Source organism: Camelus dromedarius, chromosome 1, assembly GCF_036321535.1.
Source record: "Camelus dromedarius isolate mCamDro1 chromosome 1, mCamDro1.pat, whole genome shotgun sequence".
Lineage (NCBI taxonomy): Eukaryota > Metazoa > Chordata > Mammalia > Artiodactyla > Camelidae > Camelus > Camelus dromedarius.
In genome coordinates this window covers 68,762,147-68,774,825 of record NC_087436.1, presented here as the reverse complement: position 1 = coordinate 68,774,825, position 12,679 = coordinate 68,762,147, and the positions used below count along the sequence as shown (strand labels likewise).

At 34.1% G+C, this 12,679-nt stretch overlaps 1 protein-coding gene across 1 annotated transcript in view; it reads left to right on the top strand.

Annotated features, from left to right (window-relative positions):
* Window positions 1-12,679, top strand: part of TMPRSS11D (transmembrane serine protease 11D) — a 40,908-nt gene that overhangs the window by 16,120 nt on the left and 12,109 nt on the right. Inside the window, exons 4-5 of the mRNA XM_064489273.1 lie at window positions 5,607-5,674; window positions 9,575-9,732. Of these exons, the coding sequence (XP_064345343.1) occupies window positions 5,607-5,674; window positions 9,575-9,732 (226 nt within the window). The remainder of the gene's footprint in view (window positions 1-5,606; window positions 5,675-9,574; window positions 9,733-12,679) is intronic.

The following is a 12,679-nucleotide window of genomic DNA, read 5'->3' as shown; positions in this document are numbered from 1 at the left end:
CCACCTCCCCAACTTCCTACCTTCTCTTCCCAATCTGTTCTTTAAAAAATCAATAGGAATATTTAGTTTCATCATTTGTGTCATGAGATCCCACTGCTCAGACTTCAAACCAATGGACTTTCTTCAATTTCTTCAAGAAGCCACTGGAGATATATATCTCAGGAGGCCAGTCTGAGGACAGTTATTCATAACGAAGTTCTCATAACCATACAAAAACATCTTGTAAAGTTTCAACTGTGTACCCAGTTTAATAAAGGGAGCAAACTGAAAGTGTTCATATTGAGAATCTCAGCTTTATTATAGGGAATTAGAACTCAGCTATTTGTCATTATAGCAAGATGCCAGAGACGTCCTTGGCCCTAAAGAGATCACTCAGTTCCCGCCAGAAAGATCAGACAGGTCAGCTCATCCTTCATATAGCGCATGTAAAATTGCCAAATTTGGAAAGAAACAGCTTAAAGCATAACATATAACATATATTCAGCAATGCAAAAAACTTGAAATAAATAAATTTATTTTGAAAAGCACTACCAGCACCTTTGGAAGATAGTAAGTCTTTAGAATACAATCCCCAAAGACAAAATTTTATACGATTTGTTATTATTGAATTAGTCTCAAAAATGGTCTATAAAGTAAATCATAATGTATATGTAAACCCTGTCATCAAAATGAAAATAATTTTAGTATTTTCTCTCTTATAAAGATAATGCAAAAATGTAGAAAATTCAGGGCATTCAAGAAATATAAAGAAAGAAATATGCACAAAATCTCAATACTCAGCTATATCCACTATTAATATTTTGATGTTCCAAGTGCCTTTCTATGCAAACTACATAATCATACATGCACAAAGACATAATTTTCTGTCAATGGAATCAGACTATACATTCTTGTTTATTACTACTTTTCTCTCACAAATGTGCCACAGAGGTATATAAATATCAATGAATTAAGAAATATGTCATTTAAAATAACTAAACAGTATTATAGTGTGCAGTTGTATAACATTTTATTTAACCAGTCTTCTGTTGATCGACATTTAAATTGTTTCTAGTTTTTCACTATTGTATCAAATATTCTGATAACCAGTCTTGTTGATATATGCTTGCACACCTGAGTGATTACATTTTTGGGATGTATCCCCAGAAGTAGAATTATCAGAACATAGGGCTTATGCATTTTTTGTTTCTCTCTAGAGATTTTTAATTTTTTTCTTTGATTTTAATAAAGATGTTACTTTAGAAGCATTTTAGAATTATAGAAAAGTTGCAAAGGTAATATAGAGTTCTCATATATATTACATCCATAGTTTCCTCTATTATTAAAATCTTACATTATGATAGTATATTTATTGCAATTAATGAACCAATGTTAATACATTGTTATTAACCAATTCCATATTTTATTCAGATTTCTTTTGTTTTTACTTTATATTCTTTTCTGTTTCATGATCCCATCCAGAATACCAAATTACATTTACTTGTCATGTCTCCTTAGGCTTTTGGAGACTATAATAGTTCCTCAGATTTTTCTCATTTTTGATAACCTTGACAATTTTGAGGAGTACTGCTAAGGTGTTTTTGTACCATGTCCCACAGCTGTGGGTTTTCTGACAGTTTATCTTACAGTTAGACTGGAGTTCTGGGTTTTAGGGAGGAAGACCATAGAGGGAAAGTGTCATTTTTGTTACATCATATGAAATGGGTACATACGATGACTTATCTTTTGACTTCTCTTTTCTTGTTAAAATTTTCCTGTCATCCATGTTGCAAATATTTCTCTAATATGTGATTTGACTTTCCAACTTGTTTATAATCTAGGGATTTTTTAAATGCCAAATAGATTTAACTTTTAATGTAGCCCAAATTATCAATCTTTGCATGATTTCTCACTTTTGTGCCAGGTTAAAAATGGCTTTCTCCACTCCAAATACTTTTTAAAATGTTCACTCACATTTTCTTTTTTGTAATTTTATCATTTCAGTTTTTATAATTTTATCTTGATTCATCTGTAATTTATTTTGTAATAAAGTACAGATTCTGCTTTTTCCCCTAAAATAGCTAGGCAGTGGTACCAAAACAATACATTAAATAGGGGAATGGATTTCTCTGTTGTGCCTAAATCCACTAAATTCCTCCTTTTCTTTTTTCTGTACTCTCCTCTCTTCTACTGATTCATCTTTGCCTGTACCAGTATCAAGCTATTTAGAGGACTGTAGATTTATATTTAAACATATGGTAGACAAAGATTCCCCTTAAAATTTTTCTGATGTATGATTTCCATAGTTAATCTCATTTATTCATCCTTCTGCAGAACACTTTGAACATCTAAATCATTGTATGAATAATACTCTAATATAGTGCTTTATAGTTTACAAAGGAGTTTTACGTATATTATCTAAACTTCAATTCATAATGGGCATATTATTTTTATAGATGGGTAAAGATTGTGAGATTAAGAAACATGTCGAAGGCTATTCAACTGGAAAGCAGTCGATCTAAAATTCAAACCAAGGTCTCCTGACTTCAAATCCAAGAATCATACCATTTACCAGTGGTAACATGAGTACCATCATGATCCTTGTCCCATAGTCAACACTGTTATACTTAATGAGTGGTGGAATAGTCCCAGAAACATCTATCATATTGAGCACTTCACTTCTCCTTTCTGGTCTTCAGTTTATTCATTAGTAAAATAAAATCACTGGGCTAGATGATTTTATAGTACATTCTAACTCAAAAATTCCATGGTTATATGAGTTTCATGCAAGGTATCCAGGCCACCTATTCACCTGCTTTTCTTAACCTACTTCTCTGGCCACTCCTTTATCTCTGTGTCCTTTATAGGCTCATCCTCCTCTATACTGACATTAAATGTTGAAATTCCTCAATGCTTTGACCTACAGCCTCCTATTATTTCACACTGTTTTCTATCTCTAGATGATCTCACCCATAACCATTACTTCTGCCAACACTTACAAACTAATGACTCATTCTGTTTCCAGCCCAAACTTTTCCTCTGTACTTCAGACCTTTTCACTTAAATGTCAGCTTAATATCTCAACTTGGCTGTTTTAAAAGCATCTCAAGTATATTACGCCCCCAAATCAAATTCATGATCTCCCCATGCCATACTAGCCTTCTTCCAATAATCCTATCCCCATAATGACAATACTGTTTTCAGTTTTCCAAATTCATCCTTGACAAACTACTCTGTCATTCCAAATATCCCATCCATTACCAGCCACTATAGGTTTTATCTCCTGTATTTCCCTCAAATCCATTCATTTCTCTCCATATCTGCTACCACCACGTCCATCTAAGCCATCACTTCTACAGTGAAGTACTAAAATAGCACCATAAGTAATTTGGATTATTTTGTACCTAAAATTGATTAGCCATATGCAGTATCTGACTTTACTGTCCTCTTGTTTAAAACATTTCAGTGACTTCCCATTATTTATGTTAAAGACCAAATGCAAGACTTTCATGGTCTGGCCTTTCTATCATTCTAGCCTCCTTGCTTTCTGTAAAACAACTGCACTGGCCTTAAACACAATCTACTTATTCCCACCTCAGGACTTTGCATGTGTTATTCACTCCACCACTGAAGCTTTTTTTTTTCCATGAATATTACTGAGGTTTGAGGATTCTAGACTACTATAAAATTCAAAGATACAATTACCACCCTTAATCAGGAGAGAAATATAAAATAATTCTTTTCATTGTTTTTTTGATTTTTGTCCCTTGTAATAAAAGGGTCAATAGTACAGGTTACAAAATCAAAGAAGTGTGAAAGTAAACTCATCTGACCCATTAAACAAGTACTAATTTTGAAGGGAGGGAAAAGGCCAAAAGGTTGCAGGTAAAGGAAGCAGATGTGTAGCCTCTGAGAGCTGCAGTAGCCAACTATGTACAGATCACTTCTGAAGAAATCGAGAGGAAGAAAGGTTACAAGATTCATTCAAGTTCTCATAACAAACTAACTTACCTCTGTGTCCTGTCTACTGCCCTTTCCACTATACTATTGGCTTCCTCTTCAAGCAACTGTTCACTGATTTTCTACCAAGTGTTTGTCAAGTTCCTCTGAAAGAGTTTAGAATTTTCACCCACTCTGTGAAATATGGGATCTTATCCATAGCCTTCTTCTTTTATCCCTATATATGGATATCAATCAATTAATTAACTTGCTTTTCTTAGGCTTATTATCTTAGTCCTCACAATATTTTCCACATAACAAAAATGTAACAATTAAAGTGGATTTTTAGCACTTTGGTCCAGTCTAGCTTGTGTCAGTGCAATACCAGATCATGAATTAAAATATAATTACAAGAAATGTTTACCCAAATTTTAGCAATTCCTTAAGTTTTAGGTTCAGTTCCTTTTACTTCTGTTACAGTCAAGTAAAATTAAAGCTAGATCAGTTTATCAAAATACCTCCTACAATATACCACAGTAGTAAACATTAAAATCCACCCTTCTACATAGTTAACTAGAATATAGCTCACCAAATGACTGATTCTATAATTCTATAGATTTAGATCATAAAATTTTGAGTGACTTTTTGCTTTCTTCTTAATACTAATATTTCTTGAATTTTTAAAAAAGAAATATAAATTATTTTGCTAAAACTAATAGCCTCATAATTCTTAAAAATGTTTAAAGCCTCTAGAAAGAAAAAATTTTATCATTTTGTCTAACAACTGGTTGGTGCGATATCAGCTTAACGGAACAGATATTGAAAAAATAAGATATAACATGATGCAATAGACATTGCATAAACTTTACAATTCAAGACCAGTTGGCTTCAAATCCTGGCTTAATATAATATTCAGCATGCAACTTAATTTCCCCATCTTCACCTTTTCATGTTCACCTACACCTGGTACAATCTCACAGTACAAGCCAATGGAATCTACTCCCCATTATGAAAGTTCAGTACATCTCACCCACATCTTGGGGGTAACTATTCCAGTCACAGAACAACTGCTAGTTCACTGTGAAGCTAAATGTTATACCTCAAGAAGACCGTCCTTGCTGGCACTGAGCAATAATAAAATGGGAAAGTTAAGGTTAATTCAAAAAATACCAATTGATGCTAAAAATAACCTATGATGCTTGCTTAGGCATTAATCAGAAACAAGAAAAAGATCAAGATTACTTCTCTTCTTTTTTCATAAAGCTCTCCATTGCTGTTCATTTTAATCTAGTTTTACCCATTTAAGAACAGTTGTTGCAGGATCACACACTGCATCAGTGGACTCCCCTAGTGTTGGCCCAACCCACCTTGGGAACAGCCAACAAATCACATAACATGGGCTCTCATTGAGTAAAACATCTGCTATGTTTAGAATGGCTTCTAGTGAAGAGTATCTTGTCCATTACTATCTTTGTGTAATAAATGAAGAAACAGGCACTGCATCAGAAGGCTACATAACCTGACTTAATCGATCCCATGTGTTCTGAGATGGAACTGAACTAAACAGAACTGAACTCAAAACTTTAGTCTCTGTTCCTCATTAATACAGTTCTATGTTGCAAGTTAGGGTAGAAAGAGGAAGGAGAGAAAGACTGTAATTAGAGAGGTTTTTTCCTTTCTTTCTACAGATTTCTAAAACATTCAGAGAGTCAAATTTAAGAAATCAGTTCGTCAGAGCTCATGTTGCCAAACTGAGGTGAGTAAAACTACATCCAAACATATATAAGCATAGATACAATTTGGTGCGTTTGACTTTGTTCACAGCATGGAGAGTGAATGAGATGTTCACACAATGTGTTGCAGTATCATGAAAATAGTATCATGGGCAGCTTTAAACAATGCCAAAACAAAAACAAAACATGCCACATATGGTCTATATACCTACTAATGTAAATAAACACATTGCTTCAGTTCTTGGCAGGAAAAGGAGGAAAGGGTAGAGAGATGGTTGGGTGAAGGTACAGTAACAGGGCTATTATATTATATAAATACTGGAGATACTGTTCACAATGCAGTCCATGTAAACAATGCCCCAAGAGATGTGCAGTGCAATGTCCTGGGCATGCTCATCCAAGATCAGACCACTAAGCCAACATCAAAAGCAGCTTTTTGGTTTTTGTCTGCCTGGAATACTATTAATATAAAGGGTGCTGTGGCCAAATCCAGACATGTCTGTCATGAATTAATAATAGGGGAAGTTGCAGCATACATGCTAGTTATTTGCTGTTCCTACTTTAGCTGAATATGGACCTATCCTTGTGATGTGATGTGATAGCTCTCCCAACTAAAACAGCTACTCTTATGGACCCTACCACTAATGCCCCAAATGTCCACATTGCTCAATCCATCAAGTAACATACAAAAGTTCTTCAGAAGAGAGATAAGTTATACTAATTCTTTCTCAAACACTAACTACACAAGAAAATTAATTTTTCTTTTTCTCAGTAGAGTCACTACTTAAGTACCCAGAAGTATAGAGCTCTGGTCAGATAAGATATGCTGAGGAATTCAAGGAGTAAGAAGAATACATGGGAAGAGTATTTTCCAAAATGTATTTCAGTCAGTTCCGTGCAGATTCATCTTAGCACTTTCGTGGTAAAGTCTCTGTTCCAGTCACCAGTTCACAATAGTGGTAGAACTGAATGCGCCATCTGCATTTTTCTCTTTTTGTTTACTTCCCACTTACTGCTTTCAGGGGCTTCACTGCTGCCTATATGCTAATATTCTCAAAGTTGCATCTTCAGGCCAGTCTACTTTTCTCATCTCTAGACACGAATATACACAGCTATGTACTTGATATCATTATATGGATATCTTGCAGACCATTCAACTTTCATATGTCCAGACCTGAACCTAGCATCTCTCTCCGACCAAATATGTTACTCTTCTAGTGTTGCCTGCCTCTGTTAATGGTGTCACCTTCAAATAGTTACTCAAGCAAGAAATATAAAAGTTATCTTTAATTCCTGCCTCCCTTTCAACCCACACATCCAATCATCTAATCTCCACAATTCTATTTCTTACATATGTCTAAGAGCCATAACTTCTAACACAGTAACCTCAACCATCTCTCTCCTGGACTACCCACAGCCTCCTGATGAGTTTCCTTTCCTCCAATCTTGCTCCACTCCACATTCTACAGCAGAAAGAAAGAGTTTTTGAAACAAGAAGCTAAACATATTATTCGCTTAGTTAAAATTCTTCTAATGGTCACTCCTTACCCTTATGATATATCAAATATCATATATAAATAAGAATTATGTGTATATGTATAATATATATGCATCAAAGATACATGTATTCTTCATACATATATATATATGTTTCCTTGAGAATATATATATAAAACAAAACTTTACTAAACCTCCCTATATTGCATTTTCTCCTACCATCTCTATTTCTGAGCTAGTCTTTTACCACTTTCCACTTTGTTCTTTACTCACCAGTCCCACTAGACTGCTTTCAGTTTCTTCACTCTCAACACTCTCTCTAACCTCAAGATCTTCATATATGAACTATTTTCTCTGCCTGAAATACACATACACACACACTACTTTCTCCCCCTTCCCCTTCTGTTTTAAAATATACTGCGTTAATAGAAAATTTGAGGTACAGTAAAGCCAACAAATCAGGAGATGATGACTTCTGAGAAGACATTTTGTTATTCACAGTTCCCAAGAGGACCGGACATGACTCTTTGATAGAGTTGTTATGAAAAGCAAATAAATTAGGAGTAAAACAGTCCTGTCTGAACATCTATTTATGTGTTTATCATTCACTAAACATCCCTCTTCTTTGAACTGCATATTCGTATCTTTTCTGGTTTTTCTTTTCATTATTTGTCTTTTTCTCATTGATTTGGAGTTCTGTGTTAATAGTAGGTACCAAATATTTGTTGCTTTGAGTTGCAAATATATTCTCTCTGACTACAGTATATCTTTACACTTTGTTTATGGCATCTTTTGCTGTAGAAAATCAGTTGCAAAATGTCTTATTTAAGAAATCCTTTTTCCTTGTGTATATAAAGACATTCTTCCATAAATCTGTAAATTTTAAATTGCTGCTGGTTCATATTCAAGTACTTTGTGTGTGGTACCAGGCAGAGATTTAATACTTTACATATGAGTTATTTTCCTTTAGATTAGCAATGACGCTTCTATGATACACTGTTTACATATGTCTTATGAGTCTGTTTCTGGGTTCCTATTAGACAATAATAGGAATTCTGTTCATTTCCATTAAGCTTAATTCCTATGTCATTCAAATAAAACCTACTACTATGGATTTGTCTATTTCTCCTTGTTCAGTACACTTTGAGCACATATTATCAAGTGCCTATATGTTTAGAATCGTTATATCTGCCTCATGAATTATTTCTTTTATCAAGGTATTAATCCTTTTCATTCCTAATTAATGTTTTTCAATTTTATAATCTCTAATGTCTGATATTATTATGCTACATTGACTTTCTTGTGTTTTTTTTCCAATATATCTTTCCATCATTTTTAACATTCATATATCCTTACAGGTTAGCTATTTCTCCTAAAACAGGAAGACAGATAGATTATATTTTCCAATGCATTCTGATGATCTTTGCCTTTAACTAGAGAGTCTAGACAGTTTCCACTTATTCTGATGACTGTTACATTTGGATTTATTTTTTCTATATTCTCTTGTATTCTCTACCCTGCTTTTTCTATTGCTTTCTTCTACTGTCTTGCCTTCTCTCATGTGATTGCATTTTCTTCATTTTCTTTTTTCCTTTTACTAATTTAGAAGTTCTACATTCCGTTTATTTTATTTTAGTGATTACTCTTGAAAATTTAAACAAGGAAAGTTTGTTTAATCCACTACCCTCTTCCAAATAATACAGGGAACTTGGGACTCTTATTCATTCAATAATACATGAATACATTCGTGTATTATTGATATTTCAATTCCACCTTATTTGTAATGCCTGCAAATAAGTCATTATAATTATACTGTCAATGTCTTTTTGGATTACCAGTTTACCATTTTCTTTGTTTCCTATTTCTCCTTGTACCTAATACCCTCCTTCTGGGTTCAATTTCCTTCTTACTGAAGTACATCCTTTATAAATTCTTTCACAAGAGTACATGAATAATAAACTATATTTTCTAATTTTGCTTTGATGTGATAAATGTCCTTATTTTAGCCTTATTCTTGAATAATGCTTTAGTGTGGATATAAAATTCTAAGTTGAAAGCTATTTTCTCTCAAATAATCTTCATAACAACCCATTTTAATGTAAAGAGACAGATATGGAAAGATTTAAGAAAAAAAAAACACTTACTCAAAGTCCAACAGTAAATGGCAGAGCCGGAGCTGGCATTCAAAGTCTGACATTCAGACTTCAAAGGAAACTGTTCTGAATGGTGGTACAGTGTACTATGCATTGAAATCAAGTATTTGTGGGATAGCATTGTGATATATCATTACATATGCAAACATTGTTATGTGAATCTGTCCTAAAGTTAAATATCTCAAGTAAATTTTTTAATGCTTATCAATAAAAATACATAGAGAATAGCAGAAAATTATCATAATTGACATTTCTAAAAATATGGTTTTTCAGGCAAAGTGGTAGTGATGTGATAGCAGACATTGTCATGAAATTTAAATTCACCAGAAAAAACAATGGAGCATCAATGAAAAGTAGAATTGAGTCTGTTTTACAGCAAATACTGAATAACTCTGGAAGCCTGGCAATAAACCCTTCAACTGAGATAACATGTAAGTATAATTTTTTAACACACTATTTCATTTCAGTATATCCCTTTACCTGTTCTAATTCATGTTTTAATTGAATGAGAAAATGACTTTTTTCTTTGAATTAAACTTTATGAAAGCAACTTACTATAAACCTAGATATAATATACAGCTCTCTAATATAAAACATTCTAAAGTTTAAAGAATCATTTAGCATTCAAATAGGAAGTTTAATTTGCTAAAAATTCTTTATTATTTTTCCTCTGATCACGGGGATGTTGTCAGATGTTCAGTATGTAGGTATGTTGTAAGAGTGTTAAATAGCTGCTCAAGGTCAGAGGACAATTTAATTAAGGATCCACCTCACTCAGAACAGAGCATGCAATTGGAAGGTGTCTAGCAAATACTTATGAAATAAAGAAAGAAATTAGAATATTTTAAAATACCCCAATCTCCTCTCTGAAAATCCTCTCTACTTCTGCCTGGAATGGAATCTATTTCCATTGTTTTGCATTCCTATTGCTGTCAAAATTGGCCCAAGCCAACATTCATTTCTTGCATGAACTACTGCACTAGCCTCCATGCTACTTCCCTATGCTTTGTTGGCCTTTTCCAATGTATTGTCCACATATTGATTAAGGAAATATTTTAAAATATAAATACAATCTGGCTTAAAAGCCTCCCATGCTTCCCAAAAAACAAAACAAAAACAAAAACAAAGCAAAAATGCCACCTATAAGCAGAATGCCATGTTTCTTGGTTTGCCTAGGGCAGTTCTGGTTCACATCAATTGCCCTTTACCTGTCCTGGTTTGGACAATAAATAATATGGTCATCTCATCTAAAGTACTGTATAATCTGGCTCATATTTACCCCTCCAGCCATTTATTACATCATTCTCTTCTTCTTTCACAATTCTCTGGCGACACCTTCACTTTCTCCACCTGCCAAAATTCTTTCCTGCCTCAGGGCTTTTACATACATTGTTCCAGTTTCATATAACACTCCCTAGATCACCCCTTTGCATCTGTCAAGTCTCATCTGAATCATTTCTTTCTAATGTAAGCCTTTTCTAACTTCCATTACTAATTTGTATACCTCTGTCATAGACTCCTCCATTTTCCTTCACAGCACTTACCACAATTGAAACTACAAAATTACTTCAGATTTTTATCATTTTCATTCTACTCTAAGTTTTCTAAAGGCAAGAACCAGTCTGCCTTGTTCATCCTTTTGTCCTTCTCCTTCCCAGTATTACCACATGATAGGTACTCCACTAATATTTATTATATAACTTTTAAAAAGGAATTACTTAATAGAATTTAAGGACACTCCTCCAACTGTGTCATGTACTGGTTGCCTAACAAACTATGATTGCTTCACAATAAGCACAAGATTAAGGGATTTTGTGGCTCCCACACTGAGCTGGTATTCAATTAGCATGTATCTATTACAGCTTTACAAGTTGTTAAAATACTGAAATGCTTTCCTACCTGTTGGTAAACAATCACTGCACCAGGCCCACAAAGTTGCATCCCCAGCTCCTCCAAATTCTCCCATCCCTACTCTGTACTCCCAGCTCCTCCCCCTACAATTACAGAGTTAATGCTTAGCACAGCAAGGACTTCCAAGACACCGTTCCAGCTCCATGGGTCCTTCCTGACTGGATGATGCTCATGTATTACAGTCTGTTTAATTCTTAAAAGAACCACATATTATAGATCCTCTCATTGTGCCCACTCAAAAAAGACAGATAATTGCCCAGTGTCATACAGTCAGCATGAAGGGGAGTCAGTACTGAACTAAAGTCTCCTTTGTTCAAAGAATGAGAAGGAATGGTCAGCTCTTTTTATTCCATGTCTCTAAAAGGATGTTTTGGTTCCTTTAAGACTTACAAAGCAGATGTGATACTCAAATACTGTGAAACTTCTGGCAGCAAGTAAGTTTGCATAAATTGATTTTAGAGGGCATGAAAACCTTTCTGAGAGGTTTAGATTTACCTTATAGGAAATAAGAAGCTGATTTCTCATTAAAAGATTTCAAGCAGAGAAGGATATAATCTGGTATCTACATTTTTGGAAATGTCAGTCTGATAAAGCAGAGGTGGATGCATTGACAAGTAAAAAGTGGAGGCAGGAAACCCAGTTTGAAGGTCATTATAATAGTATAGGTGTCAAATGATGAAAGCATGAACAAAAGTGGTAGCCAAAGGGATGGGGAAGATGGGGCTAATTCAATGGATAGTTAGAAGCTAGAAGGTACAAAATTTAGAAACCAAGTAGATGTGGAAATGATGAGAAAGGAGGAGTTAAGAGGCCATTTCAGACTTCTAGCTATTGGTGGAAGTGATGTCATTTACTAAAGGAGGAAATAAAAGTAGCAAATTTGGGATAAAATTTGGCGACACTGAGTTTCAGATGGCTGTTGGACATGCAAAGAAAATTGTTCTTCCATAAGCTGATCTTAAACTTTAGTAGATGGACCTTTACTATCCAGTACTAACATATTTTCCTTTCTGTGTTCTCCCACCACTTCCCTACACACAACAATTGTATTCGCTCTCCTGACTTTACTGCTCCACAAACATCTTACACTTTCATGCATTTGTGCCCACTATGCCTTCCACATGGAATGCCTTTTCGCTTCTTGTCTGCCTGAAAAATTCCTCTTAGGTCTTCAAAATACAGCTTAAATGTTATTTTCACTGTGATAACTTCTGTGAATAAGATAGCATTAGTGACCCTCTCTCTTCTCCTCTCTACTTTGCACTTAAATTTATTTGAATGATTCCTATATTAATTTCTATCTGTAGAGTATGTAAGGGCAGACCCCTAGTATTTTGCTCACTGTTATACCTACAGTACTATGAATAATACCAGTAGAATAATACAGATACAGCTACGTGGACATACATACATAGTAAAATAAGTGAAAAGTTATCTTATAGCATTTATTACATCGTATCTCAATGA